Here is a 27364-nt window from a genome sequence, read left to right on the forward strand (position 1 = left end):
CATAATAAATTTTTTTCAAAAAAAGTGTTGTCTTGTTTGAGGACTGGTGTTTCATGTGGCTGTATAAATGTGTCAGTGAAATAAATAAGTAGAACATGTACAACTATTTACATATAAATGAATTGAAATGTAAACATCACTTCACTGAGATTTCTGTTTCATCATGGTCTGTATCGGTGGTACTCCACTCTGGCCCTAGAGATCCAATCCAGTCCAGGTTTTTACGCCAATCAGGTTAATTGAAGCTGCAAAGAGGCAATTAACTAATTTAGGAACTTGTTGGAATAAAGCCCAGGACTGGAATAGATCTTCAGGCCAGAGTTGAGTACCACTGGCTTATATAGTCTGTGAAACAATACACAAATTACATTGAAATTGTCACTGGATTGTTGGCTGTTGCCCGAAGTTCTCAATGAACAATTGCATTCAGACCCAATGATGTCATTGTTGCTTGTGATGCACTTATAGAGTAATCACAAAGTGGTAAAAAAATGTATTCAAAGTTAAAAATATATATATGATTATGGTAAATGTATAGGAGTAGAATACTGTTAAAGTAATCAATATGTGGTGTACCTCATATATAATGTATAACTATAATGTTCAAGAGATTTTGGACTATATTAGTTTCTGAAAACAATATATGGTATTTGCTAATATAAACCCACTGCTTTTAAGACAGCACTGTTGTGCATAACTAAAATCTTGTCTAAAAGCAAAGTGAATGTGGATGTTTAAAAGCTTCAAATAAGTAAGTCGGGAGGTTCATTTAAGGGCTCCTACACACACACCTTAGTTGCGCCTAAGAATGGTGCAAGCTTAGCATAGTATTACGTTCTTTGTGAATATGGCCTGTAAATGAGAAGATATAAAATAGATTCCTGCTGACTAAGTGACAGTGGTTTAGTGTGTGTTTGTATCTCAGTAAATACTTTTTTTAAAAATGCTTTTATTCTTGTACTGGAATATTTGTACCAAACCCAGAGACCCTCTTTTAAAATAACAGCCAGTTGTAGAACAGTACGTGCATGTTAGAAGCCATTCTTTGCAAGAGGTGAAAATTCCAAAATGTTAGCCGAGTAGAATATCAATAGTATTTTTCTTATTGTCTGAGGATGAATATAACAAGTAAATTATAATAAATCCAAACATTAGACAGCTTGGCTGAAAACATTAAAATTACAACTTTGGCAAAAAGTAACATAGTAATATTTATTTCACCACTTAGTTGTAAATTTAGGTGATAACCATTGTTGCAGTTGATGATCATTCTATCTGGACCATTCCAGTACTGTAACTTATTTGGAATTATGCAGTCTTTTAGAATATCAGGATCTGTATGTGGGCTTTCATTTTTCTGTCAAGAAGAAATATATGAAAAACTGTCAGTCATCCCAGTTAGTGGCCCATACTACCCCTGTATAATTAAAGGGTAACGTAGATAAAGCATGTTTTCCCCAAAGCAGCGCTGCAGTAGGTTACATTGGTTAAACAACATTTGGTACAATTCCAATGAGCTCCTAACTGGCTTCTTTGTCAATGACACCCACAAGCTCTGACTACCATGTTCTTGTATTTCTTCAGAATCACATTTGAATTATCGTCAAAATAGAGGACAGAAATGGCATTTAGTTTGGTGGGTGCGCAGCAAGGCTTTGGGACATTCTCTGGATTCATGAGGTGGACCTGTTTTGGAGGCAAAATGAAGCAGAAAGTTACAGATCACAATATGTAGTATTTTATACACCTGTAAACATTCACTGTATAAGCTGTGTACACAATCTTCAGTTAACAATTTCTTTAAGCCTCAAAAACTTCCTAACCTTACACCAAAGAATGTTTAATAAAATATTTTTAGGTCTACAAGTTAAAATATAAAGTTTTTCAAATGGTTACAAACATTCGTCTTTACGAATGAGGGTCTGTTTTATACAGTGGATGCTATATTCCAACTTCATGCAATGGGGTCCTTTTTGCATCCCCATTAAGTAAGTGTTGCTCTCCACCTTCCTGAAAATGGCTCTCATTTAAGTACATTTGAGAGGATTAATACTGTAAACTGACAGGCGGCACAGCAAGCACTTACTTTAGGGATGATGCTCTGACAACTGATAATTGCACATCTGGATTCATACTGTATTTAATTAAAGTTACGTTTCTGAAGTTTGAAAGCAAATGGTGCAACGTTAATTGGCAATATATTTTATCGACTCAAATACTGAATCAGTGTTAAAAAAAATCCGTCCTTGGTGCCCCCAGAATTAACTCTTTGACAAACTGGAAACTGCTGCTATTTTCTATTGTGCTTACCAGTGTCTGCACAATTGCATGGTTTGTGGCATTCATATGTGCATTGAGGGGAAATGAGCATTCTCCAGCACAGTAGTTTGCTGCATATCCTTCTGGTGCAATGATCCAATCCTGTAACACAGAGGAAATTAGAATCTTATATATATATATATTAGTGTCGGTATTATATATATTATATATATATGGTTATACCAATATCAAAGTTATAACTACTATTAAAGTTTCATAACGCTATAGCACCTGTAAATTTTGTTTAAAAGCATCTCGTACTCATATCAAATGTCTCGCTGAGACATACTTTTTATTGCTAACACTGCTAAAATACAAACACTGTATAATCAAGTTTATTTTATATTAATATACAATAAACCCTATACATACCAATCATTGTCAGTCTTGTAGGCAAATCAACGCCACACACTAAAGTATTATTTAATCAGTTTAATCCATTGATTGGCGTTTAGGTACAAAACGCTATTTGCATGCTGCCCGTAAAGTGTTAAAGTGTAAAGTGGTGAAATCTGGGCCCATTCTGTCTTGCGTATTTCCTTCAGCTCAGACAGATTGGACACACAATGCTTGGCTATGGCTTTTTTCAGATCAGTCCAAAGCATTTCTATTGGATCTGGTGATTGTGAAGGCCAGTCCAGAACTTCTTATCTTTGTTTCTTTCAGGAATTCCAGAAATGACTTAACCGCGTGCTTTGGATCCTATACATGCATACAACTCTTCTGTGTTCAGATGTCTTTGTACAGTTCTTTCGTGCACTTATACCTGCTGCTTCTAAATCTTTCTTTAAGTCTTTGGTAATCTTGGATTGCATTTCTCGAACATGTTCCACACCCCAAAGTACCGTGGTCGTGGAGGAATGCGGATTGCGTAAGGATGGCTATTTACAGAACGCACGTGTGTGCTATTTACTTTTTCACGGTACTGACACCTGATTGGCTGAGCTGTGAATGCTATACTGTACCCTGGATGCCACTTTGAATTTGACTATGAAAGTGTGTTTTGAGACGACAACTGCAGTGGATTAATTTTTTTTAAATTGTAAGTTAATTGCTGCTTCCGCTATCAGCCTGCATTCAACTAAACCTGTTAATCTGTTAAACATTCAGGTTGTTCTGGAGATCAATAGGAACCTTTGTGACATTTCTTTATCAAAACTGCACCATGTGGAAGAGAAAGGCAGAGCGATTTCACTCTTCGCATAAATACCAGTCCACAAATATCAGTCTGGGCACTATGTGTGTAAAGTTATTTGTCTTATTAAAGAGGCCACCTTTTGTTTTGGCTAAAACAGTTTGTTCACCTGTTGTCTCCCTGTCTAAAATCTAAAGAATCAGCCTGGGCAGGAGTGCTTGGGTAACCTTAACAAACCAGCCATGAACACAACAAAGCCAACAAACTTTTACATGCAAAAAGATGCATTTACTGTACTTGTCAGTTATGGAATTCTATGAAAACCAAATCCTTTTCAGGTCTAAACCAGCAGAACATAATATGTTCATGCTAATAAAGCATGCTTACCATATTTGGTCAATAAAGTACATATTTTAATTAGTATTTTGACCATAACCCGTTTTTTGCAAAGATGATTCTGTGCTTCAGCCATACTTTCAATAAATACTGTGCATACTTTAAATTTAACTTATGAGGTATGCATTAACTACAACCTTATATTTTAACTGTAATTTTACTTTGAGCTACTATACAAAAACTTTACAATAAGACACCTATCTTATTGAATCAAACTGGGTCAACAACACAGTGGTTCAGTACAGTAGAGTCAAATGAGAAAAACCCTTTTACTGTCAATGTGTTAGAAGCAATGGCTGCACATATACTTGGAACCTCCTTCTAATCTGACTGACTCTTTCAATTGTTTTCACAGACCCCAATAAACACAAATCCTGGATTACCTGTACCTAAATTAGGTTGTCCAAGATTAGTGCTTACCAGTCCTTTGAGTTTATAGAACCTCAAAGCTTAGAGTAAATGAAGCAAATCAAATGAAAGTAAATTGTTTGCAATCCTTTAAAAAAACAAATGTGGTTTTACAATAAACTGCATATTGCCTTAGGGGTGGAATACGCTGTAGTGGCTGAGCCTATAGTAGACACATGCTTCATTCTAATCATTGCAACTACTCTTTCTGGTTCTCCTGTGAGAATTCAAATAAGAAACAATATACTGTCAAATTACAGTAAAAATGTGTATTCAAATGAGCCCATAATTGGGTGGAACTAAAAAGGAACTTGAATGCCTTGAAAATGTTATTCTGTAGTTTCAGTATGTTAACTCCTCAATTTGAGCACTTTAAAGAAATGTGAAATTATATAGCAGTCAATATCTACAGACACCTGTTCAAATAATCAGTAAAAAGGCAATCACTATTGTTACACAAGTTCTACAAACACCACTTTTCAACATGTTTTGAAAGACTGTTTAAAGTTATATTTTTTCTTAGTGTGTCTTTAATGACATTAAGTCCAAACCCAAACTCAGTGCAATCATATCCTTACCTGCCACCCAAGTTCTCGGAAACTGACATACAACTCATGCTTTTTACAAGCTGTCTTCTGCTCACTGCTATTGTAATCTGTCAGAAAAAAAAAAAAAAAACAGACATTGTGCCACTTCAATATAAATTGACAACATATTTTCACAGGTTCTTTCCCACTTTAAAAACACAAATATGTTGAATGTATAAAACAAACTAGTCAATATCAATCAGTACTGATATCCTGTAAAGCATTATGACTTGAATGCAAGATTAGCATCCATCAATGGATTTAGGTTATCTCTTAGAAATCTCTTAATCTGCATGCCTTACTTTCAGGTAGCCTGTTACACTTGTATTTCACCTGGAGAGTCAAATTCCTGTCATCAAACAATCAGCTGGTTTGCCTAATGACTGACAAGATTTGAGCCCTAAGACATTGCTGAACTAAATGACCTAGGAAGTGCATATGTGACCACCTGAAAGTACACAAAATGAGAGCTTAATTTAACCTAGTATGGTACCAGATAATACGTTTTAAAATAAAAAAAATGCATGTTTGCTATAATAGGATTCTTTCAAAACTACAACCGGATTTCCATTAGCTATAACCCCTTTCAATCATGATCATTATCTAAAATACTAAAATGATGTTTTCTGTCCGTCCGTCTGTTTCACGCTCCTTAACTCACAAACTAAGTATTTTTATTATGATATTGTCACACGGGCAGATTAAGGTATATCCAAGGATTGTGGGAAACCTCTGACATTTGACCTTCTGCTCAAGGTCACAGAATAGCAAGCCAATTCTCTGTTTCTGATTTACTCACGATAGTAATAATGATGATCTGATTTGGTTAAAGAGAGTTAGGTACGATCTTGGTTCCTGTTTTGTTTGAAGTAAATCTATAAATCTCAAGTAGGTCAATATAGCCTTGGTCTTCACCTTTCTTAAAAGTACCATTGACCAAGAACCAAAACCACTGATCCAATAATAACCTGCTACGAATTCACATATTGGATATGTGTTCACTGTGAAAACACTTAGTATTTATAGCTGATGTAGCTGATGAGAGGGTGTCGATTTGATATGTTTACCAAATCATAACCACTTTGTGAATATGGTTACTGTTGGTTTGTGTGATAAACCATTGTAATTACTGTTTGCAACCACCAGAGGCCCTCATATAATATGGTAGCCTACTTAATAAAATGAAACAAAGACTAAAGAACTGCAAGAAAACGCAATGGCCACCTTGAAGAGTTTTGTTGTAAGTAAATTAATTATTTTCTGATAGAACTTTTCTGTACATCATTTGCAATATTTGGGACTTATATGCAAAAGCCATTATTTAAATATTTGTTTTTCATTGTTTATGTATTTGTCTACCTAATATGACTAATAATTCAAGGGGGGTGCTAACATTTTGAGACCTGTAGTCTTTATTATTATAACACACGGTGAACAACAATTTTCCTATAAATCAATAAAAAACAATCAATAAAACCTCTGCTTTTCAATAGCACGCTTCACACCAAAGGTTACACGACAAGCGACGTCGCCACAAATTCCAATGAGAGCAATGAAAAAAAATAGAAACTGGTCCTATTTTTGCAAATTCGACAAATACACAAATGAGCAATCAAAGAACAGCTTCATGTCATGTGGTTTGAAATCAAGCCCTGTTTCACTTTGTGATGGGGTGCCCACCCCATGTGTGTATTTTATTTTTTATGAAGGTATTCATTTCTTCTTCTTCTTCTACTAATATAAATATACTGAGTTTATGTGCAGCTGGACGAAGGCCGTCCAACATGATTATTTATTATTTAAGATGACAGCGAAAAGCTGTGCGTTTGTGTTTTGTTTATTTATTTAAAAAGCTTGTGCAGAAGGTGACCAGTGACCAGAGATGGTCACCTGTATAAAAACCTGCAGCTTTCTGCTCTCCAGGAGAAGAGTGTCAGAGGCGAGACGCGAGTCTACATTAATAGGGAAACAATTGCTATATCTAAAATATACTTGTTTAGAATTGTTAGTGTTTGTTTCACTTTGGCCAGTGTGCCCTTTTATACAGGTGAACATCTCCTAATTAGCAACAATTAATCAATGAATTAACTCGGGAGATGGTCACCTTCTGCACAAGGTTTTTAAATAAATAAACAAAACTCAAAAGCACTGCTTTTTGCCGCCATCTTAAATAATAAATAATCTTGTCAGGCGGCTTTCATCCGTCCGCACATAAACACAATATATTTATATACTACTACGACTACTAAAAATAATAATAATAATAATAATAATATAATAATAATAATAATATAGCTTCTTATTATGGTAACTTTTCTCAGTTATGGTGTAATAATAACAATTTTTTAAAGTTAACTACAGTAAAATACATTTGAACGACGAAAAAAGATATTTAATAATTAGAAAATAACAGTAGAATGCATCTAAATTAAACGTGTTACATGGCTAGATTAAATGTTCTATAAAAACAGCATCTAGCGTGACATGTTAAGTATTACTATAATTTACATTATACATTTCATTTAACTATATAACTGTCACATCCAATATTGTGAACACGATAACTGCATTGATTTTGAACCAATATTCACCAAACTTTTATTTTATTATTCAATCCTAGCCATATATGTTTTGGATTGCATTTGACTATAACTTTTCACGTACTGTGTTCTTATTACACAATTATGAGGACCCTCTGTATGTGCCAGCACTTGTTTTTTATATACGTGAATGGCTGCAGATACCAGAGTACATGATTCTAGTTATGACTTTTTGCAGAGTGTTATTATTATATGTGCTTCATAACAATGGAATCATACTTGTAGGGCATATTTAACAAAGCACTACAAGCAAAAGGGTAGGAAATACACAGCAAGTGGTATATCATCATGATTTTGTAGTTCAAATTCATTAATATCATGTGATCTGATTTATATAATTTTTAAATATTAGTTAATCCTTCAATAACATATCTGGTATTATATCAATAAACAACAGTATAGTTGTCCAAAGTATAAAGTATATTCAATCATACCTGCATGCAGTCTTAAAAGTAATACAATATAAAAGTTGAGTTCTCAGTCCTAACACATGCAGTTCAGAATAATCTCAATAATCTAAGATCAAAGAGCACATTAAGTTTGCATTTTGAAAATACTTAGTTATCTGAGGCATTTTTATTTTTGGAACAATATACCCCAAAGGGTCAGTCTTTGGGTTGTCTGAGCAAATCAGACAATTATCCCACACTGGATCAAATGTTATAATGTTCACATATCTGGTTGGCAATGCTCTTTGTGTTATTGGTTTAATATGATAATCATGAGCCAAAATAAAAAAAGAAAAAAGGCGGGAAAGGTTTTTTTTTGCCATTCTTTTTTTTTTTTTTTTAATGGTTCATGATGTAGAATGGAAATCTCAACGTCATTACAGAGATCACAGTGGTTATACTACCTTCACAAATCCACAGCTTAGACCTCAGCTAAAAATACAAACCAATGGAAAGCTATCGGTTTACATGATTTACTAGCGTTAGAGCTGTGGTTTAGAGGCATTTCTGAGTAATTTGTTTCGCTCTGCTCCTCACAGCAGTCAGTATGAAAGCTGTGACACACGACAGACTGGTGTTCTGGCATTCTGGGACACGAGGGACAGGGTCAGGGCTGGCGTGCTAAATACAAAGACATATTGGTTTCAGGTGTTTCCTTGTTCCCTTTCGCTTTTTCCTGTTAGAATATAAGCGGGATATGCGGATCATTTTGCAAGGAAAGTGCAGCTGTGCAGTAAACCCGGGAGCTCCTGCTGCTGACCCTGCAGGGGCTCCGTTTCAGCTGAAGCCGTAAAGACCCATCTTATGTTTCCTCCCTCTCTTCTAAAGCAGCCCTCTGGCTTTAGACGGATAAACATTTACAGAGATAAATCCTTTAGCAAAGTGTTGGAGTGGTCCCAAGTCGCCAATTCAGCGAGTTCCTTCAGCATCATTAAATAAAGCTGCAACTGAAGTGACCTGGAGGTTTTCTCCAAAACTCTCTCTGAAATGGCCTGTTCTCTCCCACTTCAATTTCGCAGGCCCGACCCTCTCACCCAGGTGTAAATTCGAGGGCAGTGTACAGTTTCGCAGGTCATAGTGGGCTGCCTAAGTCAGGAAGGGTGAGCGAGAAATGCTTCAGCGCCCCTTTTCCGAGCAGCTCTGTGGCCAACCACTCCATTTGATAAATGGAGAACTAAATCAGTCCCTCTCTGACAAAGATAACAAGGTTTGAACATATATCAAACAGAGACAGAGGTTTTGTGTTTACCAAGGTCAACATATTTTATGAGCACTCATGCATAGCACCCACAGTTTGCATACCAGCCTGATACAGACATTCACTGCTGCCCATTGGGGCCCTTATTGAAAGTGCTATAGCTGTTGGTGGGGTTTTATATAATGAACCACTGTGATCAATGACTGTCCTCAAAAAACGCTATATTTGTATATTGAATGCATATTCAATATTTTATGATGCTTTCTATGATTCTTTGTGTCTCTTGGTTTAGTTGCTCCAATAATGAGTTGTTATCATTTACCTTAATTGGTTCCAGGATTCCACCAGATATGAACAAATATAGTATCTCAGAGGGAGTCATTGTGCTACACTGTAGTTGCTTTATAACGTCAGGAACAATAAACAAATGAACAATGACAATGTCAGGTACATCAGTGCGTCTAAAACATCAAAGTACGGAACTGCAAGTATACCACAGAAAGAGAACCAGTGAAAACAATTGCAAAACAAAGCGCTGTGATAGTATTTGGCAATTTTTCAAAACAGCATTCCAAAAATAGTTCTTACCACGCTTTCTCAGTCTATGCTAAAGTAAACAGACTGTATATTTTTTTTTTTTTTTTTTTTGCACAATGTGTGTTGACCCATGACAGAAATCAACAACAAAAAAAGAAAAAACGTGAACATAAACACCAACTGGCTTTGAAGGTGGCCGTAAAAGTACAGTAATTATATCAATTCTTTGTTTTCTTGTTTTGTTTTTTGAACATTGGCAGTTTTACATGAAGCGACGGCATGTGAAAAGTGATACAAAATTCCCAAATGCACCATCTTTTTCTTTTTTCAGCAACTGAATCCATTCTATCCTGCTGTATTTAATGATTTAGACCTATAATAAAATGCGCATTAATCAGCTCCCATGTGTACCCTTCAGTTGGTAGCAGCATGTGTAAATGACACATGCCACAGGTCCACTGGTTAATGAAGGGTATTGTATCTTACAGGATCAGATCTACCGTAAACATTTAGAATATATTTTAAAAAAAAAATAGAAAGGAAGAGTCATTTAAAAAAAAAAAAAAGAAACGTTCTAAATTCTTTTTGCTACAACAATCAAACAAGCAACTTGCTTGTGTCGGCTATGTTCTTTCAACAGGAAGGGAAGCAAAAGAGTGCGAAAGGAATTTGACAATTTATTATTAAAATATTACTGCAAATCAAAAACATTAAATTAAAACTCTTAAAACAAATTTGCATACATAGTTTTGAAAGTGCTCTCTATTTTTAGTTTTTGTCAATTTGCTGGAAAATTACAATCATATGCCAAAACAATTAAAATAAGAGCTTTAAATGTGGCTAACTTCAAACTGGTTCAGCTTTGGATTGTGACCGTGCTGTTGGCTTCATAGCCAATGTTGGTTACAATGTAATTAGGATTACCAGCAAGTAAGGACCCTAGACTTCCTAATCAGCTGGGCTTTACAAGAGTCTTTCATTTATTTCAGCACTTGCTACTGGGAGCCCTATTAAAGTAAATGAAATGCTTTATTGTGTGATTTCACTGAGTGGAAATGCCAGATAAGGGGTACCTATAAACATTTTCCCTGCTGTACTTCCTGCTTGTAAAATGTTATGCCATGCATTAACTTTCTTGGTTCATAGTGGAGTCACAGTGTTGGTTACTCAGCACTGTGAGACCTACGCACAAACTCCTTCGAGAACTGGTAGCTAACTGCAGCTAATGACTCATTTGTACCGGACATGTATCAAGATTCCCCCTTTTCTTATGGAAACTCTTCCTGCAAAAGAGGTGTTTCCCGTTACTAATTAAAGTCTTGCGAAAATGCCTTAGATGGGTGCTTTCTGGAAGGGTTAGATCGTGCACTGAAGACTGCGTTTTGATCTTTAAGTCATTTTAAAGTTAGAATAATGAAAGTTTAATTTAGCGTTGTGCTACGGCAAAACTACAAATGCCACTTAGTTAAAAAATGTAACCAGTTATGAAAGGAGAGTTGCAATAGCACTGGATACAGCCTGAAACGGTGCTGGCAGCAACATGAGAGCTTCACGCAGATATTCAGTCCAGGTCCTCTTTCAAGCAAAGACTGGTGATTTTGTTGTGGTTTTTTATGTGGACTTATATCCAGTGGGGACTAGGACACCACCAAACTTACAGTGCCGTGAAAAAGTAGTTGCCCCCTGTTTTTGGCCCACCCCTTCATGGCGAACCGCTTCAACTCAGTGAGATTTGTGGGTTTTTGAGCATAAACTGCTCGTTTCAGGTCCTGCCACAACATCTCAATGGGGTTTAGGTCTGGACTTTGACTAGGCCATTCGAAAACTTTAAATTTCCTGTTCTTCAACTATTCTGATCTTGACTTGCTTGTGTGTTTCAGATCATTGTCTTGCTGCATGACCCAGCTGCGCTTCAGCTTCAGCTCATGGACGGATGGCCTGACATTCTCCTGTAGAAATCTCTGATACAGAGCAGAATTCATGGTTCCTTCAATGACGGAAAGTCGTTCAGGTCCTGATGCAGCAAAGCATTCCCAAATCATGACACTACCACCACCATGCTTAACTGTTGGTATGCGGTTCTTACTGTAGAAAGCAGTGTTTGGTTTTCACCAGACATAACGGGGCCCATGTTGGCCAAAAAGTTCCACTTTTGACTTATCTGTCCATAGAACATTGTTCCAGAACTCTTGATGGTCAATGACGAGCATTCATGTTCTTCTTAGTGAGCAGTGGTTTCTGCCTTGCTACTCTGCCATGAATCCCGTTTTTGCCCAGTGTCTTTCTGATGGTGGAGTCATGAACACTGACCTTAGCCGAGGCGAGAGAGGCCTGCAGATCCCTGGATGTTGTTCTAGGGTTCTTTGTGACTTCCTGGATGATTTTACGCTTTGCTCTTGGAAAGATTTTAGCAGGACGTTCACTCCTGGGAAGATTCACTACTGTCCCAAACTTTCTCCATTTGGACAATATGGCTCTGACTGTGGTTTGGTGAAGCCCCAGACTGGTAGGTATCAACAACTTTTTTCTGGAGGTCTTCAGGAATTTCTTTTGATCGTGGCATGAGGTGCCTCTAGAACCTGTGTGCTGACAACTTCACTCTGATGGTAAGGGCCAAAGTTAGTCAGATTTATATTGGGCAGGGCTGGCCCAAATCAGGCCTGATTGTTAACCAAAGTATTCAAACAGCTGACCCTAACTATCCCTTTAATTGGGTTAACTAGGGGGGCAATAACTTTTTCAAACCTGAAGATTGCATGTTTGATTATCCTGAACACCAAACAAATGAAAGAATCACCAAACTTTGGTGTCATTTTTTCTCTCAGACTCCCTCTACATACTACTACAACCCACAAAAAGATCTGACCAAATGCAATGTGAAAAATGTGCAAAAATGCAGAAAATCAGACAGGACAAATACTTTTTCATGGCACTGTATGTCTTTGGAAGGAACGGAATGCATCCTACAGATATCAAAGGCATGGGCAGCACAGAAATACAGACATGGGCAGGCTGTTGTCATATTCTCCCTCACTAAAGGGGAAATTAAAAATGACAGCCCTTGCACAAGGTGGAAGCTATTCTGTCAAAGACCATTGAAATCCATGATGCAGCCACGGTGTACTCCAATACAGTTTGAACTTCAAATGCACTGCCAGCAATGGCTTGACGCAGGTATACAAAAAGCAACACACTCAACCTAGAGCTCTTAGAGATGTATTCAGCTTTAAAGAACTTACAGAGTGTAGGAACCTGTGGTATAGCTAGCTGGTCGTCACTAGTTAAAAGCCAGGAACTCTTGTTAATTTACATATGTGAGCTGCTGGGGATAGCTCCGTCTTTTATCACAGAGGTTATTAAACTCCTTCTTGAAAGTTGCAATGTCTAATTATACTAACAGTAAACAAAAGAGCATTTAAAAAAGGATGAAAAAACACAGCTGTACAATTCTGTGTTGTTATTCTCTAAGCAATAATGTTAAGTGGGTCATTCCTTTACCAGACGGTTAATGACTGGCTACAGTAATAACAGGGTCTGGGGTTGGGGGGCAAAAATGTTCTATAGTACTGCTTGTATAAACCAAACCTGGAATTATGTTGAAAGCTTTTTTAAGCTACAAAACTTTTTTTTTTACATCAGTATTCTTACAAGTCCACAAAGTACACTGTGAGACAGTTTGCTTTTTTTTTTTTTTTTTAATAGAAACTGAATTCAATTGTGAATAAAGGACAATGAGAAAATATGCTCATACAGTCATGGGAGATCTATGCACTTTACAATCAATCCCTGTGCTGCTCTCGTCATGCTAGGTTTGGATGAAGTTTGGTCAGGGAGATTAGAGTTATTCCTTGTTACAAAGTATTGCTGTTGTCTTGTAATAAATTCATTGGATTACAATCAATTGAAATAAAACTGGGGAAGCATTAAGGTGTTTTTAACAGAGACCAGGTTAAGTAAATGTGGTTTAATGTGAGGCAGCAACATATGAGCCCCTTGTAAATCCAGTGCATCACAGATCAGAAACCATTTGAGATACAGACTTTATACATGCATGTAAACATGCTGGTAACATCTGCCTGTACCCCTGATACCCAACAAGACTGCCATTATAGACTTTATCTGCTACAATAAATTACATTGGAACAAACTTTAAAAAAATAAATTAAATAATAATAATAATAATAATAATAATAATAATAATAATAAATAATAATAATAATAATAATAATAAGTTTGCAGGTTAATAAGTTTTAACCTGTGGTTAATATTTTGGCTTGAAGCTTAGTCAAGTTGAACTGTTTTTGATGTAATTATTGTATATAATGTATTATTTTCACTTAAGGAATAAGAATCCTTCTAAGAAGGTCCAATATGAAGGAATAATTTGCTGGCACTTTGCCTACTTCTATATAGAAGACCACAGCAACCTTTTCATAAACAACCATTCATGAATCAGACCCAGGTGTTTAAAAAAAAAAAAAATCTACTAAAGTATGAAAAATTAACACAGTGGTCTTTATCAGAGCCAAAAAGCAAACGAGAACCATATTCCAAACAACAGTGTATTGTGCATTGTGTTATATGAAACTACAAGGCTGCAATTCTAGTGTCGGTTTCAAACCCAGTTCCGTTAACTGTTATAAAATTTGGAAATCATGTGGCATATTACCAGAAATATCTGTCCTACAATAAGTTCAACCCTTATACAGTTCTAATGGCTATGAAGGGACCACTGTCACAAAATATTGGAACTTCCTCAGCTATGTCTAAATATTTAGAACTCAGATGTCTCGGTCAGGAAGGTTGAGAGAATAAATGTTTGAGATATGCACGTCCACTGCAGAGAAAAGTAAAAACAATGTGTTACTCTCAACGTGCCAAATGCACAATGGCCTTATTTGGAAAAAATTGAGACATTGAGAAACACGTGACAATCCAGTTCCATAACCACGGCTGTAGTATTATAGGAAGGTTAATGTAAAAAAATCAAAGAAAAGTTCCAGCCTAGAAGAACAATTATAAAGCATTAAGCTACAGCACTGTTAATGAAAAAAAACACAAGCCTCGGGGGCTGGGACACTGATCCACCATTTCCACAGGATTTGTTAAGCAAGATACTGGAACTGACAGGCAGAAGGAAAAGTGAACTATCAAAAAATATATAGGAAACTGTAGGGAGATAAATGACCTCAGACAACATTTGCCCCGCCTATTCGCAGTATATTTATTTTCTTCTACATTTATGGTGAATTTCCATTAAATAATAACAAACACAATATGCATAATATTATACTAAATCCATATTGTTTTATATAAATATAATTGGGGACTGAGATGTTTTGGTTTAACACTGGAAGCTCACCTTGCGGCCTCTTCACCACAACAACTAAAGTTCCATAGCAACAAGGTCTCGGAACCCTGCTGCTGGTATCGTTCCTGGTTTAAATAACTGTGGTTGTCTAACACCCCACCTGCACTATCAGTTGAGTTTTAGAACAAGGCAGCAGGGAGGTGCTGAAATCAGGTGCTGAAATAACTATTTTAATATCCTACAGTTCTTTACCCAATTTTAATGTTCCAAGCTGTCAACAAGTATGATATGGAGCTCATACAGTCTCTGTACACACAGACCAATCCTCTGTCTTTCAAATATGATGCAGAGCAGCAAGAGTACAGTTTACTCAGGCCAGTAAAACTGCAAGGCACATTTTAAAGTAATCAGTACAGATGTCCCTGTAACCCTCAGAAATGTCACAAATCTTTACCTTGCCAGATGCATGTGGCACCCCCACTTTAACTGGTTTTGACATGTCCAGTCCTGTGAGCCATTAAAGTGCAAACTAACTTGTTAATTGCCAGAGGGTAGTGTGGCTCACCTAACTTGGACCCAAGTCCAAGTCCATTTTAGTGGGGAAAGTTCCATACATACTGCTGGGCAGAAGGTCTCTGGTCCAGTTGTACAATGAGCTTAACTTAGTAAATTTGGATATTATTAGAAACGTCTGTCCTACAGTGCATTTAACCTTTACTACACACTGTAACATACTGAGAAGCCCTCACAAATATGTATCTCAATTCTTGAAAGCAGAACATTGTAAGATGTTAAAGGTCTACCAGTTCAGTGATTTTAGTTACCTGACATGTTTGGGGTCCTGGGCATGTCCTGTGGCTGAGCGGATCTGTTTCGGCTCTGTTGCCTGCGCTTGTTAGGTGCTGAGCGGGTTGTCCGGATGTGAACCTCGCTCACCTTGAAGAATGCCACCATGAAAGGTTGTTTGTCATGAGGGCCATCTCGCCCAATCAAACCTGCCTCCTTAGGGTTAATGCTGTTGCCTTTTCATACAAAGGAAAACAACAAGTGGCAAACAATGAGGATCTGATTCTCATAGTGATGCACAAGCACTCGATTCTAATGGTTTGTGTGTACACATCTGATAACACCACAAATGTGTTCTTCCAACACATTAATCAACACTGGATGACTGCTTCTGAAGACACAACAAACATAAACTACAGACAACTTTGAGTAAGAGGACTTTGAAAGAAACTTCTCTACCTGTATAAATTAAGGAAAGCTATTATCCTATTGTACCTAGTTTAAAACATAAATAAGGGCAAAAAGGCATATCCTTGGTCTATGAGCTTTGAAGACAGGATGGAAGAACATAATCTTACCAGTAGTGGTATAGCTGAGGTCACCTCAAGGTTCTCTTTCAGAATAGCGTAGGACAAGACAGCATAAGGCTGTTCGGAACAGAAGCTACATAATGCCTTTTTCATCTTGACAACTATACAAGGTGGTGTTTGAGCAGCTATATAACAGGTTTATAACTTGTAATAACAAGAAACAATGGATCCTGCCCTGGGGTTTATGGTTTACTAAGAAGGGGTAGATATCAATGGGATGAATGGCCTCCACTTGTTTCCACTGTTTCTTACACTTCTATTGCTATCATGCCTCTGTACACATTGATTAGGCATCTGTTGTAGCAGTTCCAAGTGGAAGTGCTTTAATAATTATATGAGGTCACTGCTAACTGCAGTCAAACTCTTTTACTATCAGTTCAAAGGGTAAGAGCTAAAATAGCGTGAGAATCGGCTTTCACAAATATCCTAACAAAACAGCTCACAAGACGTGCTGATACTACAACTATGTCTATTTTACATGTATGGTATTAATTACATTCATGTTCATTTCTACAATGTATGTTTGGTCAGTGCAGCCTACTACTCATGTACATGTACAACACATTATAACAATTCAATACTAAAGAAGGATGTAAACATGCACATAAGCAGTCTTCTGTGTGCTATAGTGTCCTACTTCATATGTCAAAAAAATTCAATATTTTACAACAATTTTCAACTCTTATGCCGTTATTTCCCAAAGTGACATTAAGTGTGCCGTAAATAAGTTTTATGATAAATCTGATTAAAATGTATTATTTTCTGTCTGGAACATTTCAATGTAATAATAATTAACTTGACACTAACTGGTGATATTAAGCATCTTAAACTTACCATTGCTGGTCTCCACACTGAGTTGAAGGCCTAAATTGTGCCTGGGGTTCATCACCCAAAGGTTACTGGTGGCAGTGATATCGAACTCCAGCCAACCCTCATCTGTAGCCCACAGCGTCCGTGTGTCCAGCAGAAACAGATCTGCCTCTCTGTAAAAGTGAGATATCTATTTAAAAAACCCTTTTCTGAGAACTCCACATCAAATGTTTTAGCAATGACAAATTTGAAGACACCAAAAACATCTGAGGTATTGATGCTGTGACTAAATAGTTAAATAACCAGCACGGACACATACTGACTGGCCGCATAATCCATTCATGAGTGCAAGGTTAGGGTGAAACCCCTGTAGGAGGGTGCAGTGTAAAATAACATAAGAGTTTGTTGAAGATTGGTGCAAAATCAATACTGCTATGGTTTTTACCAGGCAGAGTGTGACAGACAGACAGAGGCAGACAGTTAAATAGTTGTATTTGCATTACATTGATAGGTGTGGACTACAGGGGTATTTTAATATAAAGTAAATGGGGGAATAATACATTAAAAAAAATGTTGTATAATAGTCAAAATAAATGTTTTTTTTTTTTTTTAATACGCATGCAGACCCCAGCGTAAGTTGAATAGCTTCTGACCACTCGATAGCCTCTACAGTATGTTTAAGAAAGAGAATGAGTGCATGTACAGGTACAGGTTAAAAATATTCATATAAAATTGAAGGTTTATCAGATTATAGCCACATAGGAGACTGAGTGCAAATTAAGGTTGTTATTTTGTTCACCCGTTATAGTGTAGCAGACATGAACAGTGTATAAGGGACCCTACACAATTTCCCATGAGAATTTGTTCCAAATATGTGAATTCACAAACACATGATCTTTTATCTGTTTTTTTTTTTTTAAAGCTCATGATTCTATAACACTGAGAAGATTTTCACAAAGCAGTATGTTATTTTGTGCTGTGCCAATATTGTACCATATGCAGCCATGAGAAGTTGTTAATCAAAATTGTTGGCCCTTTTTAAAATTTGATGCAGAATAAAATGGCTTTTGGCCCTAGAAACTCAAAAATAAAGACTGTAAAGCATACTAAAATAATTTCTTCTGAAAAATATCCCTGAATAAGTATCTGAGGAGTACTGTGTTGGTCATTGGGTTTAACTCTTATAATTCTGGAATGACCCTTGACTTACACAATATAGTACCCCTGGGACAGCGGGACTTAATGACTCATTTTCATTATTCACAGTCCTCTCATTGCTGGGACAGCTAATATAGCTGGAAAGTCCTTTCCCTTATTTTACTGTATGGACTTTTATTACCTTTTGGAATGTAGGCCTGTCAGATTAGCCATACTGCACACAAACATATTAATGTTTAACACTGCACCCACACCAAAATAGTACAGTAGAATTGCATTTTTTACAAGCTTTCAATAACACTGATAATTTGAATGCCTCCTCTACAATTATAAAGTGCTGTTTTTTTGAGTACAGAGATTTTAAAAGGGGCAAAGTGAATTAATCACATCCAACACGACTGTGAATCTCCAATCTGCTGCACTTCAAAGTCTGCAATTAACTAGGTGCTCTAGGAATTTCATCTTGTTACGCAACAGCAGCCCTTTGCGTAAGGCATTAATTAAGTCATTAATTTGCATTAGGCATTAATTAAGTCATTTTTAAAGCTTCCATATGACTCTTTTTTCTAAGTCAGCCTACCCTCTGGTAATTAACACATCAGTCTGCACTTTAAGTGGCTCATAGGGCTGGACATGTCAAGACGAATTTAAGTAGGAGTGCCACATGAGCTTGGGCTGGTAGTGTAATTGTGAAATGAAAGATAAAGGGTTATAAATTATGATGACCACACTTGGTGTTAAAGTTTCAGCTGGTGACATGAAAAAATTAAAACCTGCAGGTGAGGCAGGCAACTATTAGAGAAATGGAGCAGAGATTTTACAAGAAACCTAACTTTGCATTCATCGTAGTTATCATTCAGTAGTAGCTTGGTAAATGTAAACCCTCCACCCCATGTTGCCTGTGCATTTACCACCTCCTGCCCAACCTCCTCCTCACCTTTGGCCTCACAAGAGGGAAGCTGGCAGTCTTAAAGTCAGCCAAGAAATTCAATGTGCAAGCAATATGCAAAAGGTGAAACTGAATGCCAAACAAGCAAGCAAATGACGAACGTTGAAAAATTAAAATGTTTAATCATCCGTTAATAAAAATGTGTAATACTGCAAGAATTGTCTGTCTGAAACATTAATCAGACTGCTGTAATTATATGTTGTGTGCCCTTAACTGACCATACGACTCTGGCAGTACAGTATGCTGATTGGAACTCCAGTAGGAAAACACGACAAAAGTATTTGCAAAGCACATAAATGTCAAAAGCACAGTCTTTTACCCCAGCATTACATTAATATTTCCCTTCTAGGATTTGGTTATTTAAAAATATTAAGAATGAGAGAGAATACTTATGGAAAATATAATTCTCCTGGTCAGCTGAATTAAATTAACCAGTTTAGCTTCAATAACTGCTTAGTATATTAGCATCTTTTGTGTAAGATCCACTAACGATGAGCTAAAGTGGCCTTTTCTTACCCAATGTGCTTATTATTAATTCTGAGTTATAATCAACCAATTATATTTAGAGGAATTCAGAGCGTATACAATTAATTCCTGCATCAACAGCTATGGTTCGCGTAAGTGGTGTGTGTGTGTATTTTTGCCAACTGTGGCAGGGCTGGGGGCCTGCCCTTATAGGTAATGTATATTTGGTGGGGTTTGTAAAGTGTGCTTTATTTAATGTGCTTTATTTAATTTTTGGAAACAAAACGTGTGCTAGATATGACAGTGCTGAGCAGTTAGAATTCCCTCTGCCTAATTGAAAATTGATGTGCAGTATGTGGCCAGGAGTTAACTGACTAATTGAAAGGGTCTGGAAAGCCAGTCCTTTCTTCTTCTTTTGTTTGTTCTTTCTTCTGCAAGCCTGGAGGTGAATGGGAAGAATACTCACGACTGTGTGTGCATGTAACCAATGTGAACTACAAATTATCACTGTGTGTAGACCAGGATAACTGATAGTTCGAGTATAGGGATTCATTTAGGGATTTTAATCCCACAAAAGTTTAATTTAGTTAGGGAGTAGGTTTCTGGTGGGGGACCTCCCTGTGTAACGGATGTAGTGTATAGCCTGGGCTTGGCAAGCTGTTGTTTATTGTTTTTGAACTGTTTTGTTTTGTATTTTTGTAATTCCATGTACATGTTTGTACACATCCTTCCCCAATAGGACTACCCCAGTACCCCTAGTGGTGGCCACCTACCACTGCAACTGCCAGTGTGTTAATTGTTAATAAAACCTAGATGCCTGAGCGGCGGTTTCAACATGAAACCCCCTCTGCCTCTCTTTTCTCAGTGGATACCGGACAGCACACCCCTGTTACGCCTAAATATTTTCTCATCCTTGTTAAAGATATGGTGCAGCTGTCTTATCAAGAGGTATTACGCTAGAACAATTTTACTTGGCTTAGAGCAAATTACGGACTGAAGTAAAGACATTTTTTTGTGCAACCAGTCCCACGATTCTATCAACTGTGTCTGAGGTGACAGCAATGGCAGCGACAACAGAAATTCAAAAATATGAAAGGAATGGTCACACTCCATTAGTGATGTAAAGTTGTATACATGCTCAACAAACATATAACACCAATCGCTGTTTGTGCAACCCAACGTAACAACAGACCTATTAACTAGGTTGTCAGAGGATTGTGGAACTGTCAGTAACCAATGCAAAATAAAAAAAAAATGTTTGCTTAACTGGAATTGTTACTCCCAATCCAACATTACATGGCATATGAGTTGCCAGAGCCATCCGTTAGCGTTACTATAGTTAGAGGAAGAATGCTGTATACATGTCCTCAAGGTGTAGAATATAGAAAAGAAACAACTTGCTTTTAAACACTAAAGCAACACTATTAATAACTGTAATCTTCCTTTTTTCAGGAATTCCATTGTAGACTTTGCAGAAAGTTTAGGGTCATTATCCTGCTGGAATACAAACTTCTGTCCAATAAGCCTTCTAGCACTGAGTAACAAATGAGAATGTAACATCTCTTGATATTTTGCAGCATTCATTGATCCTTCTACAATACAAAGGGAAAAAAACAAGCCCATACCATTACACAACCTCCACCATGTAACACTGGGCATGATTAACCTTTCTTTAAATTCTTCTCCTTTCTTCCTCCAAACATATTGTTGCTTTTTTGATAGAAAAAAGCTGTATTTTGGATTCGTCTGACCATAAAATTTGGTTGAAGAAATCATCAGGCTTCAAGTATTCAATGTAAAACTCCAATAACTTTTTTGTGTATTGTTTTTAACAAAGGTTTCCATCTTGGTTTTCACCCATGGTCATTCATCTTCTTAAGATACTGTTCACTTGTGAATTTCTTGACCATCTTCTCTTAATTCTTGTGTCAAATCTTTTGCAGTAATCCAAGGATTTTGCCGGGCTGCTTGAAGGATTCTTCTACCAGATTTGGCAGAAATCTTTCTTGGTCTTCCACAGCTGGAGCTAGTTGCAGTCGTTCCTGTTCTCCTGTGTTTGTCAATAATAGCCACACAGTGCTATTCAGTAAACATTGTCTTTTTGCTATTACATGGTAGTTTCTCCTTTTTCTGTTTAGTTGTGTCACTGACATTTTGAGACCATTGCAGTACTCTTTAGTTTCAACCACTGTTTAAATGCTTTTTTGAATCACAAATTTCCAATTTATTTTTCAGCACTTCAGAGTATGTATTTATTTATAATATTATTATCATCAGGTGGTTTTCAATCATGATAATCGTCAATAATTAGCAGCGAATGGGTTTCATACAAAATATGTTGATTGTCCAAATACTTTTGTCAAAGTATGAAATTCATTTTTGCATGTTACTTTTCATTTTATGCATATTATGCAATAATTTGTTGTTTTATTATAAAGCTGAATCCCTACTCTAAATTCTATCTTTCAACAGAACAATTAGAAATTATAGAAATCACTTTCTTTGTGGTATTTCTCTTTTTTTTTAACTGCCCAAATACGTTTGTCTACCACTATATATTACAGAATTGCAAATTGTGGTGAAATATAAAAGACACCCAAAAACCCCAGAAGAATGTGCCCGTGACCATAAGGATTTTGTTGTGGAAGACAGCAAAGGAAAGAAGGTACAACTGAAGTGTGCAAGTACTGTCAAGTTACTATACATATTGTGACAGAAAAAAATGGCCAAGTATTTTGGAAAGTAGCTGAGAACAACAAAGGCATCCCCCCCCCCCCCCCCCCCCAAAAAAAAAAAAAAACAAACAAACAACAATTTACATAAAACTCAAAAATAGCTCAAAAGAAGCACAGAGAAGCCATAACTACAATTCTTTTGAACATATTTTTATGTAACTTGAACTAAGGCAGAAAGTGATTATTTTCTTAGTAAGAACCACAAATTAGAGAGCATAATGTAGTAAAAATATATTTTAATATGTTTTTAGAGCAGTATACTACACACATATAGGCAGAGTATATGTAATACTCTACGTACTGTAACTAAAAAAAGCATTAGCAAGAAACCTTTAAATAGTAACCTTTAAAATATCATATTCCCATATATATCCCATTCAGAACAGTACCATCCTGCTCCTCAGGGGTCATTTACAAGACAAGGAAAGAGAGAAAAAGAGCATAAGAGTGAATACGAAGAGATATATTGTTGGTCAAGAACAGCAGTAGAACCCAGAGCTCACGTTCCAGATATTTTTTTCAAGCCTTCTCCATTGCTATTTTTAACCAGACTAACAGAGCAAACTTCAACTTGTGTTTTACAGCATGCAGTAAATTGTAATGGTGTATTCTAAAAAATTAATCTCCAATCACTATATAAAATAAATAAATAAAACAGCTACCACCAGAATACACAATAATGTTCCTCACAGTCAAGCCGTAGCTAATCTTAAGAACTGCATGGCTGGAAAACCTGACAGGAGTTCAGCTTTGTTGACCAGAAAAGGTGATCATGTCTAAATAGTATTGTCTAAGTAGGTATAGCTAGATGCATACAAAATATGCATACATGCTAATTAGGAACCTACAGTGAATTCTGGTGGTTTCTGCCCAAAATGAGACGTACACCCGAGGTCCTATTACTGTAAGTGACTCTGCAGCTCCAACTGTTGATGCACAGTTCACCCCCTAGTCTCTGTAAGTCGCTAAATGACGAATTAACTAATGTTACATAAAAGAAGATACTACTGGTAAGGGATTCGTGTTTGGGGAATCTGGCATTGAGGATTCCCATGCCATAACTTCTATGTAGATTTTGGTATCTAATCTTCACATGCTTTCTACCACATGCTTAACACTAGGTAAAGTCCATTTCAATAAAAAGATTAGCCCTAGCTATTTCTCAAGGTTGTTGTACTGCACTCTATGTGTTCAAAAGACACCCTACCTGCCCTTGTGTTCCTGTACCACTTGATAGATGTTGATGAGGAAGGTTTCATTTTTGAAGGCATTGCTAACACAGTCCTTGTAGATGCGAAACTCAGAGGCTGTGACAGCCTCCCCATCTGGAATCTGAGACAGGTTGAATTTAAACTCCTTGTGATGCCTCCGGCGAGGTGAGAACTCTCTGTCGTACTCCACTGGTAAAAAACAAACAAACAAACAAACAAAAAAAAACAGTAACAGTCAATCAGAGTGCAAGGCTCCTCTATCCTGTTGACATAGAAAATACTCTAGTTATCCATCTACCACTGGTATTTACAGTATGTTGTAATACTCTATGTTTGTATTGTTCTTAATGTAAAGGAGTTGTAACTAATAGAAATCATTTTACAGTAATTATCCATCAATTTCACAAATACCTCCTGTTCCCAATTAATTTAGACAATATAGGTTTTACTAGACTACTAAAAAAGAAGATGTTGAAAAAGACTTTTCTTCGAAATGTTTTGTCATTGAATGTATTAAGTTTCTTTTAGTGTTTCACATTTAATATCAATCCTGTTTGTTCCAGCAGATGAATATCAAACCGATTTCAATTCTCACCACGTACTAGGATTGTGGGATGGCAGAACTCAATCTTTCCAAATCGCACTGATGGAGGATGTTTCCAAATGAACATCTGACACGAAGGACAAGAGAAGCTGGTTTTAAACCTTGGACTGCAGAAAAAAAATGTCTGGGAACTACTTCTATTATCAGGGACATATTGGAGGTATGTGGATTTATTTGTAAATGGCAGCTACTGTATACAAAGAACGCAAAGCGTCACGTTGCACATTGGAATGCAGATTGAACAGACCTCAGCTCCAGTTTGATATTAGAATAAGACTAATGGTGCAGCTGGAAATGTGGCATATGTGAATTTGGTAAAGCCTTCTGTATATCAAATGATGTACTAGTAAGGTCTCCTCTGAAAAGAGGTATAACTAAGATATTCTGAGTAATCAGTTTGAATGTTTTTTATTCCTGTTTTTGCTTTCTTTAATTATGCACCAAGTTATATTCACTAGTAAAACATGTAAATTAAAGGTTTTCTAACAAAATAACTATTGGTGGCACTGGAGGAAATATAAAATTGCACATTCTTTTTGGCTTTGTGAATACTACTGTAAGCAAAAATGTATTGATGACAAATTCAAATGGGTGACTGTGAACAGGCTGGCTGTAGGGTGACGTCAGGCCAGAAAGGGGTACACAGACAGGCAGTACTGGGCTTGAAACTGAGACGCTGCGGCGCTCAGTACGTTTAATTGAGTGAAACAAATAAAAGATTTAAACAAAAAAACAGCACACGGCACTTTGGGCCAAAATAAATAGACAAACAAAACGAACAGACAGTAACAAACAGGGTGGACAAACGCTAAACACAAAACAAGTACGGTGCTGGTGCTTCCAGCACTCATGCCACTTGTTATGTTTACTTTCTATTTCCTTTCGTTTTTTATTTTTCTCCTCTCCACAACCATTCTCCACTCACCGAACACACAGCCCCAAGTGAGTGAAACGTGCATCTATATATACTGTTGTGCCGGGATTCAATTACCAATTAATTATTCACTTGAATCCCAGCACGTGAACTAATTTGTGCAACGCTGCGCTCACATACTATTAAATACTTTAAATGCATGTGAAGTGCAATCCCCTTGCCTAAACACAACTGCATATTTTAAATCACTCGTGCTACAAAGACCCATTTATATCCCATGCACCAACACCAATACACCAACATATAACACAGGGACGGAGCACTCTGCCACAGTGACCCATGGCATAACCAAGGAGCATGTCAGGCTACAATTTACAATGCAAGGTATACTTTATCTGCCATGGTTTGTCAGTGTTTGCCCAAGTATATTATTATCATTACTGAGTAGCCTCTTGAAGGTGGAGTAAACTTGGCAAAGCGTTACAGTATAACACACATTATAATTTGATAATGCAGTTTTATTTCCACGTATCCAGTTGTTCTTATATTTTTACTCATAAATCAGCTAAGGACTAAAACAAAGATCAGTTCTCAGCTTGCCAGAAAGAGGATTTGTCTGAACTTCTTAGGTGTAACCTGATCATGCTGATGCTCTGACTGAAGTGAACAGCTATTTTGGGCACAGAAAATGAAGGAGCATGAACTGATGCATTATAATTAGAGCCCCATGTTTTCCAAAAATACAAAATAACACGAAATAAAACGAAATGCAACATATAAAACAAAATAAAACTAAATTAATATATAAAACGAAATATGATGATATGAAACTACTTATCACATAAATAGTGTATTTTATATATATATATATATATATATATATATATATATATATATATATATATATATAACAATCGATACATATATGATGATAATAATAATTATATTTAAATGAATAATTAGTTGTTTTATTAATGTGTATCTGTAATAAAACAAAATTTTAAAAATAAAACTAATTTGTGAAAAATAAAACGAAAAATTATAAAAAACTAAAAAGAGTTTCACAGGGCTCTAATTAAAATGTTCATAAGACCATTACAATTTCTTCTGAGCAATACAACTAAATTCCCAGGTCATGAACAGGGACTTGAATCAGTCACCTATTGGCTCTAATGATCCATCAACCTCCAGTTGTGAAAACAGTGATAAGTATCTATTATTATTATTTGTCTGACCCAACAAAATAACCTTAAATTCCTTTTAGTAAACCTGCAAATCAATTTCAAAATGAAGGTAATCATAGTCCAACACTATTGTATTGTATAGGAAACAGTTTCATATGGGCAGCACTTAAACCTAATTGAGAAGCTATAAAAAACAAAAAAAAGGCTTGCAGAAAAATAAAAACACTTTTCAAGCAGCGAGATATTCCTTGCCTGGCTCATCTATTCAGAATTCATGAATCAAATGTTTGGAGGTGGGCGGCTGTGATCAGTGGTCAGCTGCAGCACTTACATTAAATGTTTTCCAAAGTATTCCCGAGAGGAGATCAGCGGCCGTCTGAATTTAATTCCTAAACCACATTTCGTCTTTTCCGCCCACCCGCAACCACAAAGAAAAACAACTCTGAAGAAATGCATTTTTCTCCACTGATCCCTGTGAGTGTAAGCATTGAAGAAAGTGGGAAGAGAAAGCACTGCACAACAGCACAAGGCGATCCCTTCAAGCCATACAAATCAGATCTTGAAGACTAGTGTACAGGTACTCAGGACTGAGAACGTTTGCAGCAGCTAACAGTAGTACTTGGGAGATTGTTGAATATGTTACTGTCAGCTGTCTCTGCTTGTGTACTTAATTATTTGCTCTACACAGATAGTTTCCCTTTTTTTACTGTTTTATTTTTGACAGATGATTGCTATTATACTGCACGAATATTCAATTGGCTTAGCATATTCTGGTGTTTTATGTTTAGTGAGGTTTAAAAGGAAATGTATTTCCTGACATAAAATAAAGAATGTGGATCAATTGTGGCATTAACACACAGAGCATAACAACGTCCAGCCAGATAATTATCATGCACAACACAGAGCTTGCATCTATACTGGTTTCTTATTTTTTGCTTTTTGACTTGACACTCAATTGTGTAATCTACTATTTCAAGAGTAATAAACATATCATCCCAAATTAACAGCAGAAATATCAACTGAATGCTTTATTTCCTGTATATACTTTTGAGGTATAA

At 36.5% G+C, this 27364-nt stretch overlaps 1 protein-coding gene across 2 annotated transcripts in view; it reads right to left on the minus strand.

The window, feature by feature from the left end:
• Positions 1-68: 68 nt before the first annotated feature.
• bmp6 (bone morphogenetic protein 6) overlaps positions 69-27364 on the minus strand; it is a 76910-nt gene continuing 49614 nt past the window's right edge. The window contains exons 2-7 of one of the 2 annotated variants that reach the window (XM_041245191.1): positions 23641-23833; positions 17151-17299; positions 15765-15962; positions 4837-4913; positions 2311-2421; positions 69-1686 (exon numbers count right to left, since the gene is read on the minus strand). In XM_041245191.1, the coding sequence (XP_041101125.1) occupies positions 1537-1686; positions 2311-2421; positions 4837-4913; positions 15765-15962; positions 17151-17299; positions 23641-23833 (878 nt within the window). In that variant the 3' untranslated portion in view covers positions 69-1536. The remainder of the gene's footprint in view (positions 1687-2310; positions 2422-4836; positions 4914-15764; positions 15963-17150; positions 17300-23640; positions 23834-27364) is intronic. The other variant, XM_041245192.1, reaches the window with a different exon arrangement.

The sequence above is a fragment of the Polyodon spathula genome, chromosome 3 (genome assembly GCF_017654505.1).
Source record: "Polyodon spathula isolate WHYD16114869_AA chromosome 3, ASM1765450v1, whole genome shotgun sequence".
Lineage (NCBI taxonomy): Eukaryota > Metazoa > Chordata > Actinopteri > Acipenseriformes > Polyodontidae > Polyodon > Polyodon spathula.